At 31.0% G+C, this 22,359-nt stretch overlaps 1 protein-coding gene across 1 annotated transcript in view; it reads right to left on the minus strand.

Moving 5' to 3' along the window:
* Positions 1–22,359, minus strand: part of Gycalpha99B (guanylate cyclase 1 soluble subunit alpha 2) — a 46,715-nt gene that overhangs the window by 23,018 nt on the left and 1,338 nt on the right. The window contains exon 2 of the mRNA XM_081982797.1: positions 15,639–15,888. Coding sequence (XP_081838923.1) covers positions 15,639–15,818 — 180 coding nt within the window. The 5' untranslated portion in view covers positions 15,819–15,888. The remainder of the gene's footprint in view (positions 1–15,638; positions 15,889–22,359) is intronic.

The following is a 22,359-nucleotide window of genomic DNA, read 5'->3' on the forward strand; positions in this document are numbered from 1 at the left end:
ACGTTTCCTAAGATACAGCCCACCAAATTTCAATTTAAAAAATCGTTTTATAGTGTAAAACTGAACATTCAAGACTTGTGAGAATCCAAATTTGTACTGAATAGTCTAAAAATTTGCTATTAACTACTTGGAATAGTCTCATAATTCGTTTTCTCAGACTGCCGTCCTGGTAAAAGCTAAAAACAGTCCGGAAATCAAGACAAAGATTGTATTTTACATGAAACTCATTTTTTGCTACTAAAAATAATCTAAAAGTTGATTTTTAGATTTTTAGAATAGTAAAGAAGCTAAGCTTGAAATGACATTTTCAAGACTATGGATAGTATACAAACTGGCTTTTAGGCCTGATAAGTCAAAAGATAGTATTGAAGCATCTTAAAGCACTAAAAACAGTCTAGATTTTTAAGAAATACTTGAATTTTTAGCACTGAGGTGTCTAGAAGTCGATTTAATAGTAAGAAAGCTTAGAATGATATTTTAAGTCTATGGAGAATGTAAAAATTGTTTTTTTAAGTTTGCTATGTCAATAACTTCGATTTTTCAAGCCGAAAGCAGTTTTGAAGCACTAAAAATAGTCCAGAATTCTAAGAAAATGTAAAGCAACGTAAAAACTACGAAAAGTTAGTTTTCAAGACAATTTTTATGAATCTAATGTCAATGTCCTGTATCTAAGACTATTTTCAAGACTAAAATATTGAAATTTGTTTTCAAATTATGAAAACTTACTTCAAATGCAAATTTTACGTTTCTGATGTCACTTTTTGGGGTTAATCAATTTTTAAGGTTTAAATGTATGAATTTGTAATAAAAAATTCTAGAAAAAGTGTTTTTTTATGTAAACCAGTCAATTTTGAATATTAAAGTCTCTGGATGTGTATGAAAACTGGTTAGAAACACAATTTTTAACTTTCTGAAATAAATTTTTATCTTTTCTAAATCAATTTTCACAACTAAAGAATTTCAGTTTATTTGGAAACTATGAAAACTGGCTACAATAAAATTTTTTAGGCTTCTTTAGTCAATTTTTCGTTTCCAAGACAATCTTTAAGTTGGGTTGGGTTAGTTTTGGGTCTTTGAACGTAATAACTGAATTATCTCGTAAACGAAGTTTCAAATTAGAATTGTATAAGAGATAATTAATTTTTCATCGTGAACAATAAAATTAAAAGAAACTGTAATTTTTGAAAAATATCCAAAGACCTAGAAAATAAGGCAAAAACATGAACCATCTTTCTGTATCTACGCTTCTGGAGAATTTTGGCAAACGTCATTCATAATGAATATTAATTTCTAAAGTGCTTGTTCCAAATTTGATCCAACGGTCTGACAGTTATGACAAAAAAAAACGATTTTTTAAAGTGAAATTTGAAGAACTGTAATTTCCTTAGGAAGCCTTTTTCAGAAAAATGACATAATGTATGTTAACTTATTTTTTGATGGGCTATCGAATGGTGAATTATTGACATTTAAAACTGGACCACCCTGTATATTCTGTATTGACAAAACTAGTTCACCTAGTAGCACCTTGCTGAAAATAAACCTCAAGCTTTTAAATAAATTTTGTACAGAAAACCTGGAAACAAAACCTTCTTGTGATAGAAAGAATAATTCCTAGAACGTTTTCGAAATAAATAAACTAAACAAATCTTGTTAGTTTTATTAAAACCTTGCCTGAGGTGCAAATTAAACGGTTATAGAAATCGAGCACAATTCAAAGCGACCATTCTATCGAAAATGAATTTCAAATGCCTGAATACGACAGATGCTGGGAAAATCTTTTCCATTGCGAAAATTTAATTTGGATCTTGAGGCGTTCCACGTTTAATCCATTTCCATTAATCCTTTATCGGGTGTTTGGTAAAAGTTATGATAATAATATGACAGTAGAAGAAAATGGACTTTTCTTATGATTAGTAACTTAATTAAATTATTTATTCCTATTACACATTAAATCTAACAACTACACAAACTTTCTCGTTTTACTCCAGTAACATAAATCCTGTTAGAGCTCTATTCAGAAACCTTACCAAAACAGCTACACTGTAATGGTTTTACTATATTGGGGGTAAAATATACGAGTACATGCTCAATTTACTTAAACTCTATTTGGCAAAACATTACTGGAAAAATTACTTATTCTTCCGGGATTACTCCAAAATTTATCACATTCCGCATAGTTTTTTTTGTTTTGTAATACAGAGCAAAATGATTTACGTGTACTTTTCTAATAAAACTTTAGTTTCGTCTGGTTTTCAAAAGTTTCTTGTCTGGAAATTTGTCATATTTTCAGAAAAATTTTATTATATTAGAACTCAGGTAATCAGTTTTGAGTTTTGAGCGACTTTTATTCTGTAATTAGATTTTTTTTAGCAATGTTAGTAATAAATGCATTCTTTAGGTACATATCTGACATAATTGTACACAATACGACATTAGTCCTAATTGAATTAAAGGCTAATTATGTATGAGTAGATCTAGATACTCAAATGACATGCATAACTGTAACAATTGGTATAATTTGCGGAATTATCTAGAGCATATAAGGGATAGATAATCATATTACTCACAGTCTAAAATATACCCAAACAGTCAACCAAAAACTGTTTTTGATAACTATTTAGAATAATGGTTTGAAGTTTTCGTCTCATGTATCAATATAGAACGAAATATCTAGCTGAGAGGATACATTTTCGAAAGCCCGGGTATTTTCAGGGTTTGGATATTAAAAGACCATTCCTTACGTTTTTATCTTCTGGAATTTCTCAGACAAGAGTATAAACCCATCTAATATGATTTTATATTTCAGAGAAAAAATATTTATATTATCTGAGAAAAAATATCTTTAATTTTTAGAATTCAGAGTTTTTTTACAAAAAAGCGAAAGTTTTACTTGATGTGTTGCGTCAAAGGAAAACAACGGAAACTTGTTTGTAATTTGTATGTCAGTATTTTTCCAATTCGTTTTCCATGTCTATATAAGTTTGGTTGAACCAAGTAAAGTCTGTTATTTCCTATCAAATACGTTACCTCGAGTTCGAATAATAGTTTGAGGAAAATTCGATTACTCGTACGTGCATATTTGCTAATTAAGTTTTCGAAGTTGTGTGGCAAAGTTTAAACGTTCCATATAAACAAAAAGCGATGGTTACAAATTTCATTATTTAAGTGTCTGAATAATTAAAATAATAGCTGAACCAAATAAGCTTTCTATGACTGTTTGTTCAATAATAACTGTTAATCCTCAACTGTCTAATTTCCAATTCCAACTTTTTGGATAGATTTGGACCACAAAAACATGTATAATCTAATGTAATTACTTTAAATTCTGAAGCTTTAAACTGTGCACAAATTAGCTACGTTAGTGTTGTGGTAAAGCTGTTAGTTCTCAGTTGAAACCACAACATTGCTTTTGTTTTGCATGTTGTAAAACATCAAGAAACCGTTAACGCTGTAGTGTGGTTCACTAATGACTTTACAAACTACACTAAATACTTTTTTAGAAAGGAAACTTAAAAGCTATCTTTCTTGTGAGTTAAGTTTTTACTTAAGTGAAGCATAATCTGCAAGAACAAAAAGTAAATTAGATCGTTTGTAAACAGCACTTCATTGCTATGCGGAGCAGCAAGAAATAGAGAAAGTACGTGCCATGAAATAATTTTGGCAATTGCATTATCGTCCTACAGAAATCTCGGAAAGCTGTCGTCGATCGATACTGTCATGTCATTTTAGTGTCATGATATTTGCTTGTTCAAAAACATTTAGCAGAAACAAAATTTCTATTTCACTCCCATATATCTTTTCTAACTTACAAAGTAACAGAACTTAATAAAAGTTATTACTAAACTTCAGTTAATAAGTTCGAAAAGTCGAAACTTTAGTTTAACTTCGTAGGCGTCCCATAGAGCCTTTATTTAGAATTAGAAACTAATAAATGAGTGCTCGACTTTGCGGAGAAATTTCGAAATTAGATTGCTCGTAAACAATACCCTTTATTCGATAAAGGGGTAGCAAGAAAAGCAGGAAATACGTGCCTTGAAACAATCACGTTAATAGCAATATCGTGTTCTGATAATTTTGGCTATTCGACAGGTTAGTTGTATAATAAAATTGAAAGTCAAATTCCCTTCAAATGAAGAATAGAAATATCTTTTTGAATTTGAAACATTTAGTTCCTATTCTTTTTTGGCACCTACACAAAAAAAAAGCAATTCCACAGAATATTTCCAGTTTTTTCCATATTGTCCCACATCGCTGAGCAATTTATTAAAAGTGAACAACATAGCACGCCTACCAGGCGCTCGATGTGATTGATTGCCTCGGAATCTGTTTTGAAGAGAAGTCCCTTTTTACTGCACACAAGGGTTAAAAAGTTTACATACTGTTACAAAACTGAAATTAATGATATGTCCAGGCATGCCGAGCATACAATCTACGTGAAGTTTGTGATGACTCGGGTGATTGATGACAACCATGCTGTGCTTAGTACACCTAGCTTGTTTTCAATTTGGTTTTGTTGCAATTTCATAATTTACTTGCAATGCGATTAAAACAAGAAAGTAGGAAACACCAATTTGGTGTTAACACGGATCAACAAGTAATAATCAAATTAGCCCTAAGATTACGAAGGTCTATTAATTTTCCCATTAAAGAAGCAGGGTGAGAGTTGGGAAAACTTTAGGTAAACGAGAACTTTTGAAGGTAAAAAAGTCTGAACAAAACATTTCATTCAGTTTCCATTAACCATTAAAAATGTTCAAATATTGGAAAACCACAAAACGCAAAGTCCTAAATCCCAAGAAATAATAGGGCACTAAATATATCGAAAATGAAATTCAAACAGAATTTTACGAGGTCTCCATTGCGTGCTTCGTTGCGGTGTAAATTTAATATAGCTTCGATTTTCTGACTCTCGCGAAGAGGATTATGAATGTCATAAACTTTCATAAAGACGAATTTATATGGCTTGTTTTAATCGACTATTGGCAGTATTCTGTCAGAACCATGGACAACGTTGCTCCTCAAATCAGCTCTGTTAACGATGTTTGCTGTCACGACATCGTGTTTACAAAGAAACATTATAATTAGGGATGGAATTTAGAAGCCTGTAAATCCACCCCTTAAGCATCGTCTATGATGGATAATTTTATGGTTTATTTAACGGATATTAGCTGATTTTTTGTAGAAATTATAGTTTTTGTTTTGTGTCTGTTATGTACTAATTACTAATTATAAAATGTTGAATAAACTCTGATTAAGGCAATATTCCTCCAACATAAAGGAATTAAAAATGTACTCTGAAAATTGCAAATATCGATGGCGACATGGTTTAAAAAAACACTGTAACGTAACGGGATTGGGTTAATTTTGTTCGACTTTTTAGTCGGAAGCAATTAAAACTTTTCGAGGGTATAAAACGAACTTTTTTTATATTTTGCCAGTTCTGTCCATCAAATGCTGCATAAAACCTGCAAATGAAATTTTTTTAAAGCTGCACGATCAACTACAACCGGGTTAAAAGGGATCAAAATACAATTTAAAAAATGTGTGAGATCCAACTATAAAAATTTAATTTACCAATTTTTTAAAGTTTAAAGCACATAAGGTCACGTGACTGTTTTTGACAGATGTCAACTGGCTCTTACAGTGTTGCAAGTTCAAATTTCATAATTAAGTCAAGTCAAGTTTCAATTTTCTTAGTTCAAACTGATTTTTTGTGGTCACGTGACTGATTTAGCCAGGTGTTATCTGGCTTTACAGTATTGCAAGCTCAAATTTGCATTATTAACGTCACGTGACGTGGCTTTCACCATTTCAGCTTTAACAACTGTCTGAATTTAATTTACCAAATTTTCAAAGTTAGAACGACATTTTAAAAGTCACGGGACTGATTTTGACAGGTGTCAACCGGCCCATACAGTGTTGCAAGTTCAAATTTCATAATTAAAGTCAAGTCAAGTTTCAATTTTCTTAGTTCAAACTGATTTTTTATGGTCACGTGACTGATTTAGCCAGGTGTTATCTGGCTTTTACACTGTTGCAAGTTCAAATTGCATTATTATCGTCACGTGACGTTGCTTTCACCATTTCAGCTTTGACAACTGTCTAAATTTAATTTACCAAATTGTCCACGTTTAAAACTACATTTTAAAAGTCACGTGACTGATTTTGACAGGTGTCAACTGGCTTTTACAGTGTTGGACGTTAAAATTTGCATTATCAAAGTATCGAGGCATGTCTCTTACAATTTCAGCATTTACAACTGTATACATTTAATTTACCAAAATTTCAACGTTTAAAACTACATTTTAAAAATCACGTGACTGATTTTGACAGGTGTCAACTGGCTTTTACAGTGTTGGAAGTTCAATTTGCATTATCAAAGTTACGTGGCATGTCTCTTACAATTTCAGCATTTACAACTGTCTTAATTTAATTTACGAAAATTTCAACGTTTAAAACTACATTATAAAAGTTACGTGACTGATTTTGACAGGTGTCAACTAGCTTTTACAGTGTTGGAAGTTCAATTTGCATTGTCAAAGTTACGTGGCATGTCTCTTACAATTTCAGCATTTACAACTGTCTAAATTTAATTTACCAAAAGTTCAACGTTTAAAACTACATTATAAAAGTCACGTGACTGATTTTGACAGGTGTCAACTGGCTTTTACAGTGTTGGAAGTTAAAATTTGCACTATCAAAGTTAACGTGGCATGTCTCTTACAATTTTAGCATTTACAACTGTCTTAATTTAATTTACCAAAATTTCAACGTTTAAAACTACATTTTAAAAGTCACGTGACTGATTTTGACAGGTGTCAACTGGTTATTACATATTTCAGGTTCAAAATTGCATAACAACAGCTTTAACAGCTGTCTAAATTACTTTTAGCGTTAATAAAAAAATAAAAAAAAATGTAATTTTTTTTCGAAAAGCAACCAATATATCCGCGAAAAAAATACAAATATTTGAAATCAGAAAAAATAAAATACAAGGTGTTGTATATAAAATAGTCAAAACATGTGTCAAAAAAGTTGACAGGCAATTGGCATATGTCAATTTTGACTTTAGACTTTGGGACCTCAAAAAAAAAATCTGTGAGAAGTGTGACAAGTGATAGTTGTAAATTACCAAATTTGAAAGTGTCTTGTATAATATTTTTCAATAATTAAATAGTTTTAAAAAAGTAATCAAACTTTATAGAGATAAAACAAAATAATTCTCGAAAACCTATTAAATAACATTTGTCATATAGTAAATGTTTACATAAAAATAACTCGCTGTTGCAAACATATTATATATTTTAATAAATTGCCCATATTTGTTTAATAAATTCCATAATTTTTAAATCAATTTTAATATTTATAAACCGCGTTATGTGCGACATTTGGCAAAATTCCGCAAAGTTTTGAAACAGTTTTGCAATAGGAAATCCCTCGCGCTTGCATAATCTAAATAATTTAGAGCAACCCGGGCGTGGAATGAAGGCGGAGATAACAGGAGAAAAGTATATTAGATGAGATAATTGAAATTGCAGCTTAAGCGAAAAAACCTGTACGGTAGTTTACCATGATTTGAGAGAGCACTTGTTTTAACAAAATATATTTTCATTCATACAAATTATGGTTATTTATTCTCTAAAATTAGAGTTAAAACCACGAAAAGTTAAACCGTTGATTTATACAACTTTCAAAAAGTTTGTTTTTGTAGCAAGGGAAATAACCCAACTTGTGGTCAAGAGAGCGATATTTCTTTCTATAAAAATTTATAGAGGTTCTCTAAAAACACCCGTAACCCCAACGTCTAAGATAACAATAACTTGTGTAATTTGTGTTTGCAAAGCCTCACCACCTGGATATTTTTCGTATCTCTGAAATGCGAGTTGGCTTCTTAAGATAAGCTATAAAATCCTTCAAGAGTATTATCCTTGCCTTAATGCATTTCGAGGTACATTTAAATTATCGCTGGTAGAAAGCTTTTATGTGTCAGATTTAATTAGAGATAGTAGCCCCTAAAGGCATACAACGCTAAAAATTCAAACAAAAGAGATGCTCTAGTTTAAATAACGGAAATGAATTACTAAGGATTGTTACAAATAAATGTTAAGATTGATTGCCTGTTTATTAGCCCTTTAATCCAAATTGACCAATAGCACCAGTTTTCTAGTCTTGAGCAGTTTTGGATTATAACTACACCTGTTGATTACTATCACATCAAGAAATTATTGATTACCTGACACTAGCGAATTCTGATTTCCGATTTCCATTAATGTTGCGTCAAGAAAAACATACTGTGTGGGCAATAATCCGTTATTAATGAGAACATTGTTCGGCAGTACGAATTTGAGATGGGAAGATAAATCTGAAAGGAAATGCTTAGACTAGCGGAAATTTTTCCTTTGGGATTAGAATAAATGACGACCCGTTTGGGATTCTAGAATTCCAACATTTAGGCTCGCTATATTAAGGGAAATGATAGGCAAAAGGGTGAATGGAAAGGTTCTGGTAATTAATTCATAGAGGAACGAAAAGCACAATGGGGGCTCGCTTTTGATATTAAAATTGAGTGTGTTGGTATTTTTGGTAAAAGAGATTTTGAAATATTAGTTATAACGAAACAATTGTTTGTATTTTGGGGGGGTACAGGGTGTTAATAATGAACAAATTCATTTACAGTCATGACAAATATTTAAATGCTAATATACGATCTGCCAAATTTATAAATTAATTTGTCTTTGTGGGAAAATGTTAATTATTTCATGTAGGGAAAAAATAATAAGTATCTTTATTTTAGCTAGGCCTCCTTTGGCTTCACTTACTTTTTATTCTTCTTAATGTACAAAACAACGAAACATCCAAAAGTAACGAAATCAGTTTGACTTTGGTTGAATGCATTATATACCTTCATCAGTACATTTTTGGTATTTATTTTTTTATGACTGAATTTTAGCCTATTTTTAAATATAAAAATCGTTAAAATCCTCTCCATAAATCAGTAGAGCCACAACACACTCTTATGAAGGTACAAAACCACGAACATGTTTGAAAAGTAATAAAATCAATTTTTGGTTTAGACTTTGGTTGAATACATTGTATTCCATGATCATTATATTTTTCTCATATATAACATTTGTTGGTGTAGTCCTGACTTAATTTTTTTCGTATTTTTATATATATTACGACCTTCCAAATCCATCAAGCTGTTAAAGCACAACACTTTTAAAATCTAGTAAAATTAGTATACAGTACCAAAGATATTTTATAACTTTATGAGTGTAATTTATAACGCATTTACAATGTCTATTACTACTTTCTAGTCACGTGATTGTTTTTGACTAATGTCATTTTGCTTTTACAGTGTTACAAGCTTTGAAATTGCATTTTTTTGTCACGTGACAAGTATTTTACACATTTAGCTTTCACCACTGTCTAAATTCCATTTAGCAAATTTTGACAGCTCAAATTACCTTTTTTTCTGGTCACGTGACTGTTTTTTACTAACATCACTTTGCCTTTACAGTGTTGCAAGCTCCGAAACTAGTAGACTAGTATTTTTAACATCCGGCTCGTGTCGCAAACTTCATCATCGTGAGTAAAAGCTATCATTACATGCTCGTTGAATAATATACTATTGCTGGTGAGTATACAAAAAATAACAATACACACACTAATATGAAACCAACCACCTGAAAATTTAGAATTGTATTTCCAGTCTTTTCTTGTATTGTTTACAAAACCATACAGTACCTACTTTCAGATAAATTGATAAAAATTGATCTCCTTGATCAAATTGTGATTGAATGACTTTGAAATCTACTCTGCCAAAGCACCAAACGGTGTAAAACTATTTATCAAGAAAATGGGGTGATAAATTTGAAGTTATCTGAACCATTTGTCTCAAAATCATTAACGTTTCAACAGATTAGTTGCCTATACCCTAAAGTAATTTCTCACGAATGTAGTCTGCGGGGAATCAAGACTGGATTAATCTTTCTCGCGCCACTGCATATGTCTCTTAAAGCAATTACGTTTTCTCTCTAAAATTATCTAGTGAAGAAATAGTCTGATTAAGACATGTTACTCTAGAAAAACATGATCCTGCAGTAACTGTCTACGGCGGCATCATTAGAAACCGAAATAAAACGACTCGCTTGAAAAATTGAACTGTAAACAAAAAGATCTGCTAGGGAGCTTCATGTAATTTATTTGGAATTTTGGATGAAGGTTAATCGAAAGTGGTTTTTAAATTTTTTTTGAGTTATACCAAAAATACGAAGATTTAGGAGAAAAAATCTTGTATAATTGGTAAGAAATGTTCAGTTGTGCCCCAAAAGATAAGGGCCAGAAGAAAGAGGAATATTTATTTTCCCTCCGAGCATCGAATAGGGAATTAAGATGAAAAATATTAATTTTTTTTAATGAAGAGTTTGTTTTCTTTGATACCAGTTTGCATTCAGAAAAGGGACAAAAAACGTCTTAATGAATGTTTATGGTCTTGAACAGACTCTTTTATTTATAATTATTAGCACATTTGTCTGATAACCTTTTTAAGGAACAAAAAATTCAAGTAGGGTTGTAGTTACAAATTTATAAAACGAAACTGTTTCATTAAACTTTATGTAGTCTTTACTCTGTTAAAAATATGATCTGGTTTTATTACATTTTTTCCATTATAGATTTCCCTCAGGAATACTTAAAAAGTTAGGATCCAGCTTTTTATTGGTCTGTAAGAAAGAACGGTTGTAAGTTTTTATACTTTCTAGCGTATGCTCGAGCGTATGTCAAGAAGTTACACTGTATTAATCATAACAAATTTAGTAAAATGTCATCTGCTCACATGTTGAGACACATACAAACAACAAGCGTTAGACAAAGGAAAAAAAATTGTTGCTAGTTCTTTTATTTAATACAAACATTTTTTAAATTTTATTATATACTACACTGTTTTATTTAAAGCAAAAAGTTGAGCGTTATCATAATTTTAAGCTGCTTTGCACGTTAGCAAACCCAAACAATCAGGACATGGGACGCTTATTAGCCGACGCACGACGTCGTTTAAAGCTACAAAAACAACGGGGTTGGCTTTTTGCATATAAAATAATTCAGACCCTTAAATACAATTCAAAGCGTTGTTTTGTGATAGCTTTTTAAGCTCAAAAGTTTCTAAAAACGTGGGTCAAAAAACACCCATATTTTTATATTTTCCCACTGATGATTTTGGTTTTGCAGTTTTGTTTTTATTACTTAGCCCCCAAGTTTGATGAGTTTGATAATTACACTTGCATTTGTAATTTAATTGGTGATAAAACAATACACTCTTAACACTGACATAAGTTTGTAATTGAAGCCAGAAAAAAAAATAGATCAAGACTTTACAGTCTAATAAGTTTATAGGAACAGTTTTCTAAATTATCAAAGTTGTATTTCTATGTAAACTGTTTTGTACTATGCAAATTTGAATTAAAACAAGTTCACAATTTATAACGGACGTTTGATGGACAGGACAAAATAAAAAGCAGCTCGCATTGTGTCCTGGAAAAGTTTTAATTGATTCTGGTTAAAAAGCAGGACAAAATTAACACAATCGCGTTACGTCATGTTTTTTTAGCTGGCCGACATAAATATTGTTATTTAAACTTTTCATTTTAAATACTGTTTAATTAATATGGCACGATTCCCATTTAGTAAACAATTTTTAACTCACGACGAGACATATTAATAAGCGATCAATTTAGTATGTTCATATTTTTGTTTATGCTACATATTGAACAACGTTTGTTTTGCATCAGATTTTTGTTACAAATACTATATTTTGAATTAATATTTCAAAATAGCCTTATCTTTATGTTACCGAGATATTAAATTTCAATAACGTCTCAAATCACTCAAAGTGTCTTTAAATGGCACTTTTGACCAAAAGTCATTTTTCAATTTTTGAAAGGTTGTAACTTTTTCATTTAAACTCCAATCAATTTTGCTAAAATATTTTCGCCATTCGAAAAAGGATAAAAAATACTACAAAATGAGTCAAAACTCGCCTCTCTAGCTCTTCATGTAACCGATAAACTGTATCTCAAAAAGTGGTTAAAAAATAGCCCCCCTTTCTTTCAATTTTTTTGAGAAATGAAAAATTTTAAAGTGTTTTTTTGGGATTATTTTACCTAATTTGAGATACTTTGGTATAAATATACCTTTTTCTGTGCATTGGAATCCTAATGGAGCAAAATAAACATTTGCCAAAATTGCACTTTTGACCAAAAATGTAATTTTTCTAATTATGGCATATAAAGTGACACTTTTCAAAACTGATTAGAGTGACAAAACGTTTTACTTTATGTAACTAGTTACATAAAGTATCACTTTATGTAACTAGTTATGAAATGTTCATTTCATCACTCCCTGTTTTTATGCATTTCCGTAGAAACATATGGGCGACATCCATCATAACATGTCGTTGTCACTGTTTATACAAGGTGCTATGAAAGTGAATATTTGTGTTAAATCACTTTAAAAGATGGTTTCTACCGCTTTTTGGTCAAAATTAGAAAAAATTATGTATGCAACACGTTTCGAAAATGTCTTATTGTGTAACTCATTCAAATTGTAGGACCTCGCTGCGCTCGCCCTACAAACATTCATTCGTTACACAAAATCGATCTTTTCGTAACTGGTTACATAAATAGCTATTTTTCAATTTTTGAAAGCCTGTAACTTTTTTATTTGAACTCCAATCAATTTCGCTAAATCGCCATTAGAAAAAGAATAAAAAAACCAAAATTTAACTTTCTAACTAGTAATTGCTAAGCAATTTTTGTGAGAAAATCAGTTTATTACATTTTAATGCTAGAATGTAGTTTTTCCAATAATAGACCCGTCTTCATTATACGGTCATATTATTTGATTGGTGATTTCCTATCCTATAGCTTCGTAATTAAATTTTGGATTAGTTATTTTCGAAGACACATCTTTATATCTATTATATCAATACCAGTAATAAAATATATTTAGAATTGCTCAAATATATAATAGTATAGCTCAAAATAATAAACTAACAATATTTTACAATAATAATTTTATTCAGAGTATTAATAATTAATTACTAATTTCCATTCAATGCGGAATTCAATTTAAAAAAAAACTTATATAAAGCCTGTCAGTTTAGCTAAACCAAACCAAATTATCAATAAAATTTAATTATATTGTTGCAGTATCGAAATTTCAATAATAATTAAATTTATATTTAAGGGTGCAAAAGTATAATAAATTAATAGTGGACATTAAAACCATAGAGGTTTATGTATATTTGAGGTAAAGTACTAAATTAAGTAACAATTTGAAGCAGGAAAAAACCCTTATAGGTATTTCTTTCATTCCTCATATGTTAAATACACAAACAAGATTCGTAAATGCATGTTTATACGAAGGGCCCGATTGGCAATTTAGGGTTTTTCTGGACCCTTTTTCATGTTGTGGTTTCCCGAGTGAACTGATATATTTTGTCCGTCACTTGTTTACAAAACCGACATGAAAAAAATGAGAGAAATGGTAATTTAAAGGGCAGCGATAATTTAGTTTCCCCTAGAGCAAATTTGCTATTTCGTTCGTCTCTGACGAATAAAATAACACTTTGAGCAATTAAAATAAACAAAGCAATGCAGCTTTTCTTTAAGGTAATCCCAGAAAACTATGCTTAATAAAATTAGCATTTTTATCCAATTGGGGTGGCATTTAGCTTAAAAACCGATTTCTTCACCTAATCCCGTTACGACTAAGATGTCCGCGAAAAAGCAAAGAAAAAGATGCTGGAGAATTAACAGCTCATCAATCTTGTAGCAGTTTTTGGGGGGACTGAAAAATGTCGACATTATCCCTGAAGTGCCGTTTGAGTCCGCTAAAACCGATCCCCTAAGTGGAGGACTCGAGTTCAAAAAGCTATTATGTTTTCTTCACCTATTCAAACGTTCAATCTTACCCAAACCACCGTTAGGTGATGCGAAATTAACGCTTTTGGTATTGCGGAAGAACCGAAAGCGTTAGCATAATAACTTAGGTAAAATTGGATTCTTCAGGTTGACAGCTAGAAAATTGATAATAAATCACCGTTTATCGTTACCAAAACATATGGCCATCTTTACTCGTTTGAAAGAAGTTTAAGTCAATCCCTAATCAATTTCGGTAATCAAATCCCCTATCGCTGGTACCTTGCAACATGTAATTGCAGAACATGGTAAAAAATCTAATAAATTGATTACTTGCGAAATCTATTTTGATCGAAATTTATCAGTGATTTTCAGAATTTGTAGCAGAATGATAAATTGATTTCTATAATCGTCATTGGAAATAAATTGTTCTGATTTATTGTTATCGTTCTTTAAGAAAATTAACTGTAGTTTGTTCGTTCAAAATATAATTTATTGCATCTAACGATCAGGTTATTTATTTTGATACTAATGCAATTTTTATGGTTATTGTGACAAAACAGCTTATTCATGTTAGGATAAGGGGGTTTAAGTTGTTTTTTTTAGGTTACCAAGGATTGCCAGTGAACCACGTGTGCTTTTTTTCCAAGTTGGAACATAAAATGAATTGTACCTATTAACTGAATTTAATAAAAGAACACTGAACAAGGGTTAGCTCTCTAATTGGAAATTCTGCAAATGACTCCTAATTTAAAACCCTCCATGCAAATTACGCCTTAATAAGGGTACTTTTTATGATTGGCCAAAGCACGACTGTCAATTTTATAAAAAAGATTTCTTGAAAATAATTCGGGCTGTTTCCAGTCATTTATGAAAAGGGTGGAAAAGGGTAACATTCCCAACGCTTCATTATTCAAATTTCTTAAGTTGTTTTAACAGCCACCAACTTTCAAAGTCTCAAAAGATTATGTTGCTATCGATCAAATTATTTTGGCATGTCGCCAATATTTCAAGTCTTTTAGGGGTTTTTGGCGTCACGAAGTAGTTTTCTCTTACTTTATCATAACCAAATATGTGCAGTCTAGTAAAGAAATATACTGATGTGCATTTACCAATTTCGTTTAACATGCGCTGCAATGCATTTTCATACTGGTTACCCCAATATTAAAGTGAATCAGGATCAAATATTTTCTTATTGGAAAGGAATGTAAGAATATTCGATACAACGTAGACGGTCATGTCCCTAGGGAAACATATCCTTACAATATCGATGAGAATTCACGGTCTGTTTGTAATATTTCGAAAACGATTTCAGGATGCCAAGAAAAGGGAAATAGATAGGTTCAGGTATATTCAACCCCTAAATCCATCCTAAAATATAACTGTAATTGAAAGTAAAACTCAATGTCACGCAACCTACAACCTTTAAGTAGAAATCCGATATGCAAACAATGTGCTAATGTATCGATCTTTTATTCTAAATCCGCTAAAAGTGTTGTGTTCAGCAAGTCGTAAAGTTGGACTATCCGCAGTAACTCGAATATTTAATTAGCTGCAAAGTTTATTTCTCATTTATGAAATTAACAGACTCAGCTGTTATTTTAAACTAGATTCTTCGAAGTCAGAGAGCGCAATTCACTATACCAAAAGCAAATCTATTGTTTTTAATTAAATATGTTAAAAGGTAATTTTAGGGAATAGAATGTTCTAGTTACTTACTGGTGGATTGGTCAAAATCAAAATAGCTGAATTCAGATGTTTCAAGTTCAGTGTGTTTTTGTCTTCCTCCTCCTCTTCCAGAGCTATTTGCAGTGATCCTTGTCTTGTTGTAAGTGCGCGCTTAAGCTGAGCTTTTCCTCCTGTCTTCTCACATTTAACCCGTTGAAATGGACAAGCCATTATTGAACGTTAGCAATTCGGTTAGCGGACAATGTTTTCAAGTTTTACAGTCGCTTGTTTGCCATTTCATCTGAAAAAAATAACAACACATGTTATCTCCAAAATTATAATATACATAAGTAGTTAAATTAATTCTCAGCATTTCTCTAACGCTACATTTTTATTACCAGCTTCAAATTACATTATAATTCAGTTGTAAAGTAAATTAAAGCTTCCATTAGAATGCACTGCAGAATTTTTGCGTTTTAAAATGTGTTGTTTACCTGATGTTTTTGCATGTATGTCATTTACATTACTGGTTCTATAAAAATTCAAAACAAGGGTCATACATAATTTATAACCAGGTTGGAGCAACGGAATAGAAGGATTTCCTTTGAGAGTGGTTGATGGATCAGACCCGATTTATTACCGATATCCTGCTATTTTTATTGCGGAGTTATTGGTGTAAGCCCTGCTGGATATATGACTTCTATATGTTATTGTAAAATATTCATGAAGTTTCACAGAAGGAGAGAGGATACACTTATGTTCACATCAACCCTTTAGTAAACCTAAACTTTATTTAGATCGAAATCATCTTCGTTAAGTTCGTCAAAGTTTTATTGAAGTAAAAATTAGACAACTTTTCTAAAAAAACCTGATTGACTGCTTTTTTTAAATAAACCAAATTTTTTCCTATACTCTTTTGCAATCAGAAATAAAATTTTGACTCTTCAGTGAACGAAATCTTTCAAGGTTTAAAAACTTTATGACATTGTAAAAAGACGTCACTTCTTGTTATTTCTTCCTCATGTTTCGCTCTACATTATTGCAGCTTTACTGAAATCGATAAACGAAGGAAACGTCTGCTAGATAACTGACTAAAGAAATAAAAAAGTGGCCTCTAGTGTACGTCTTTCGCGTGCTAAATTTTAAAGCTAAATGAATGGTATTTTTATACTTTTGTTAGCAACGAAGTACGGAGGAAAAATCAAGGTATTCGTCTTTAAACACCGATTTATGGATGTAGTTTAAAGTGTGAATTTGCTGCAAAACTTTAAACGTAGAATGGCAGCCATCAAGTCTGCAATAAGTTTTAAACAACTTACATCTAAACAAGTTTGCCCTTTCACAGCAAGTTGAGTTCTTGTACTAAAATACCATTAGCTTAACTGCTTCTAAAATACAGTTTGTGAGCAATAATATGTTCTTTACAGAAAATGTTCTTTTTGCTGCTGTATTAAATTGATAAGGGTTTCGAGTTCTTAAATTGATGAAAATAAATGTAGACAAACCAGGATTATTTTTTTAAATAATATATTTTTTAATACTTTATTTTGTGTTTTTGTTTATGTCTCCAAATCTTGTTATCTGTTTAATTTCACTTTTTTTTAGCCATTATAAAACCCCTCCGTTGTATTCCTGCAAAGATTTTTATATCTTTTAAATCAACTTCCTTAACAATGTAGTTGACCTACTTTTAATAATTTGATAAAAATCCAAATCGAATTGATTTTAATGATTGCAATTTAATCAAAGGAAAACTAATTCGGAAAGATAATTTTCGTTCATTATAAATACCATTAAAGCTCCGACAAAGGACTGATTCGAAGCAATTAAATTCCGACGAATCTAATTTATTTAATTACGTTCTTTCTTAAACGATTTGATGCAAACAATTAAGTTTCATCCCAAATGAGACTCTAAACCTAATCAATATTTGTGTAGTTTGTATTATATTAGAGAAACCCAGATATCTCACTAGATACGAGATTTTCATACATTAAAAACTGGGAGCTTTTTTAAATACACTGAAGGACTTTATCAAAATAAAAGCACACTTAATTCCCCGTCAGTCTTATTAAATATAAACCTTACCGGGAAATTTTCCGCCCCTAGAGATAATTAAATTAATGACCACGGTAAAACCGAAAAAACCGTACATTTTTTGGATCATCAACAAAACCGACCATTATTTTTTCCATTAACATGGTGATAAATCGATACACCACTACCAAAAATGTCCGAAACAGCAAGAATGCTGTCAGCGAATTGTGCTCGAGGACAAAAAGGCTTCATTATGAAGCTTTTCTGTATGCTTTCACCGCCGCAAATCTGAAATATAAACCGGTTGACTGCTTCATAAAGAGCCGCAAAAAGGTGATTAGAATGCAAACAATGTAGGTCATCACATTTTAAAACCGTCATTCAGAAAGAGCAAGTTATTGATTAAATATCACGACCCGATTTAGAGGTATTTTTGGATTGTTTTAGCTGTGAGTCTAAAAAATATAAAAACATTAAAAAGTTTTCTTTGTTACTTCCATTAAATGTTACGTAAAATTATCTTAGAACTTTACTATTAAATGATATTTAATCTTCTGGAAAATATCGGTACAGGAAACCTTCAACAAACAACATGCAAGTGTTTACCAAGAGTAATAATTATAACGCTTTACAGTAATTAACAGGGAATCCAACTATAGCAAGATCACAATAATCAATCCTCATGGCTAATTTCATGCACATGGTTGCTGTTATCAAAACTGGGAGCAGATTGAGTTTCATCAGCAAGGCCATCTTTTCATTATCTGGAGGACTAATTTTAGTGTAAATTAGTTACAAGCTAATAAAGGTCTAATTTGATTACTAAACTCAATTTTGTACTGCAAAATTAAACTGCTGACTAACTTAAACATTGATTGATGATGGTTATTATCTGGATGATCTAAATCTAAAGTGGCATCATTTGTTTTTTGTGATGGTTTTAATTTACGCATCAAACTGTTAAATTTTAAAGAATTTTTGAAATAATTGATTTTTAATCATTGTTCTGGTAGTATTATTTAATGGTATTAGTGCACATCATTTAATTAAGTCTTCTTAAAACTAACAGAAAATTACTTCAAGCTGAAAAGTTACATATGTAATAATTATTGCTTGTTCTGTAACAAGATCATAATGCAAATGTTTCAGGTAGTCTTCCTGCGGGGGCCATTATCCAAATAGCTCCCACACATTCGCATAATTTGGTTTGGGGAAATGAGCAACCGTGGTGAATAATTAAATTGATTAAACGTCTAGTGTTTACATCTCTGCTTGTAATTACTAGTTAGGAAAAGCCATACAAATAGATTGATTCCAAATTGCAAGATGGATTTATAAATTATTCCACATTATTGAAACCACTTTATATATGAAATATTTATTTGATTTGTCTACCAAAAAACTATCAAGTAAGTAGAAATGTCAAGCAATTTACTGACCCACAAAGCTACGCTTTTGGGTAAATTCACAAAATTATACATTCAGTCTTGCAAGCACGATAATTCAGCTAGAACAGTGGAATACACTTTCACAACGGGTACAAATTTGCCAATAAATCAGCAGAAAATAAAATAACCAGAAGTTCAGTAATGCACCGGTTAAGCTCGTTCCTAGAATCCGTGTGGGCAGGCCTGAGAAATTAATTTTCGAGCTTTCTGTTCCTGGCTATTGCATATTTTCCAGCAACTTCTTGCTATAGGGTTCCTTTATTAGAAATTCAAGTCCGGACTATACATGAGGCTTCGCACATTCTCATTTTGAGATCCTCTTTGGTCGTATCCGTTAGCTGTACAAATTGCAACTTTCATACGATGTTTACTACCATTTATCTGATTGAAGTTCTAACTTTCTAGTTAATGGCCTTAAACAAAGAAATCATTTATATTTGATCAGGCAAATCATCCCACATAAATTTGAATTTATGAATGTCCGTTAGGACTAAAGTTTCAGACATTTTTGATCAATTTAATTTACGTTTTACTGGAAGGGTAATTATTATGGAATGTAAATTAATGCGTCAATAACAGATATGAAATATGTCTTCCAGAAAGATTATTACTCTAACCTTGTATTATATATTTATTCAAAGTTTTAATAGAGTTTGCGGTTGGCAAAAACTAGGCTAAGAAAATGCGGGAGGTTTTTGAATTTTAGGTTTTCATTGAAAATAGCTGGAAGAACGTTTTTGTGCGGTTAATTAACTTAGCAAATTTTACAAGCAAGATCCACTTAGTCTACGAAGAACGAGGAAAACTCTCGGGAAAACTGGAACTCTTACAGACAAAGTAATTTTTTGTAAAATATCAAAGTAAACCTCTAATATTTTTAAAGTTGTTTAAATATCTGAAGAGAAAATACTATTTGAGTAAATAAATTAAAGTTTAAATGTTTCTGGAAACTAGTAAACTGTCCAAAAGTACGACTATATAACAAAAAATATTGGGCTCTCACTAAATAATAAATCATTCTAGAAATTTATCGATTTCCGCTACATAGATTTTAATAACAAGGTTTGGTTTTAGTTGTCAATTTGTGCTTGTGTATTACGTAAATAATTTAAAATATCAAATTTTATTCAAAAAAGTGATTCTATGAATTGTTAATAATTTCCTTCCTATAAATAATACATTAACAGTTCATATTGCAATCAATTTGAGCTGAGCTCGTTAACGTTATGCCCTTAATGCCGCAAAAGCCGGTAATTCCCTACGTCCACATTAACCATTTAAAAACTCTAAAGTACAAATCGTCGTTGTCCAATTTATACGACTCAATTGGGACCAATCCCCGGAATGAGATTGTAAATGTGCAAACGTTGCTACCGGATTTTTTGAAACTGTCGAAGCTTTTCTAATAAATTTTAAACTTTGTTTATAACCTCAATCAATGAGAATCACATTATTTGAGGTGGTACTACATAAATGTTATCAGTAAAGTGTACAGTGACACAAGTTTTGTTCAATTTCAAATTGATTTAATACCACATAAATAAAAAAAAACTGAATATAAAATGAGCTAGTAAACAATAATAGCTGATGATGCAAACCACTATTTCGTCCCTAATCGTTGTATATGATTATGTTACGTAATGTTTACGGACAGTGTTCTATATTCTTAAAGAAGTAAAAGTTCTGAATATGTTAAATATACGCTGGAGTAACCTAGGTGCTACTTATCCAAGAACAATGTTATAAAACTCTCGGCCCTTTTCGCTCTAATAGTGGTGGTAAATAAGTTTTGTTTTTTGTAAGCATAATGGATTCAACGGTCATTTAAGCCAAAACCACTAATTAATTTAAAAAAATACCTAAATTGTGTATTTATCATACTATGCCTATATTTTATATTTATAGAAATGTCAATATTTTTAACACTGCATAAAAAATTACAACAATAAGACTTAACAATAGATATTCATCACTAACTAAATTTAAATCATTATTTAATACATTCATTTGCCAGTCATTCAATCTTATTTGTTTCGGTGAATAGATGTGAAAATAAGGTTTACGACAAAATCATATTGCTTTCCATTCTCAGTTAAATTTCCTAACGAGGGTAACAAATAAGCTCCGAACTTCTAAAATGGAAGGGTACGTAGCAATAAAGCCTGTTCAATTACCAAGACAGTGATACCCTAATTTGTCAGTCCTCGATCAGATGTTTTCCAGAAAGTATGGGTCCTAAGCTGATGGTTGCCTGCAATGCAGTAGCTCAGTTTAAAATTATACTATTTTTAGTTAAAAACTCTAACCATAAAAATCGAAATATATTTTTGCGTTACCATATTGCAATAGCGTCAGAAAATAAAATGCAGCAAGATTGAGGTTAAACTGAATTGAAACAAAATGCAAATCTGTTCTTCTGAAAGACTGAACTGATAGACTACCTATTTTGTACGAATTGACTTTCAAACTAAAATCATTATCTTCAAGAAACTTTCCATGAACTTTAGAAAAAGTTCTATCATTATTTTTACTTTTTTATATTAATGGACTATTAATACACTGCTGGAAATCCGGATTAGTTATTCAAAACCTGAAAATGCTTTAAGACAAAATTGTTATTTTAAATCTCTAAAACTGTAAAATGATATTATGCTTTTATCAAAAGCTCCTTACTGATCGTAGACTATTCAAATCCTTTTTATTGGGGCATAAAAATATCAGATTCATCTTTGTAATTGGTTGGGCCCCTTTTGTATAAAAATTGCATGAAATTGTGTGAACTTAGTTCGATCAGCTATGCAGTTTGATTTATATGTTAAATAGGTTAGCAATATTGATTGTATAGATGTTTTGATAGGCATTACCCAATTTCCTTGGTTTATAGCTGCGAAAATTTGAACTGCTACTTTGATTTGCCTTAGGCAACTGAAGCAGGAATCTTATTAAACCTCAACGTGGCACGACTGAATGTCAGTCTAATTTGAAGTAATTAGCTCTAATAATGTTATTTTAGGAACTGAAATTATATATGATAAATGATGAAAGTAAAATAGAGTTGTAATGAAAACTTAAAACTAAAATGATCTAGTAAAGTTGAGGCGAACACTGTGCTCCCTAAGGAACAGATATCAAAACCATTTATTTCAATTAACCATATAGCAGACTATGTGACGGTATTAAAATTTTACTATGAATATAAATTACCCGGAATGACAAAAGTTTCTTGAACGTGTTCAAAAGTTCCTGAAAGTTTTCTCTCACTTACGTTTTAGACCTGGAAAAGATGA

The sequence above is a fragment of the Ips typographus genome, linkage group LG6 (assembly GCF_016097725.1).
Source record: "Ips typographus isolate SLU linkage group LG6, UJ_Ityp_2.0, whole genome shotgun sequence".
NCBI lineage: Eukaryota > Metazoa > Arthropoda > Insecta > Coleoptera > Curculionidae > Ips > Ips typographus.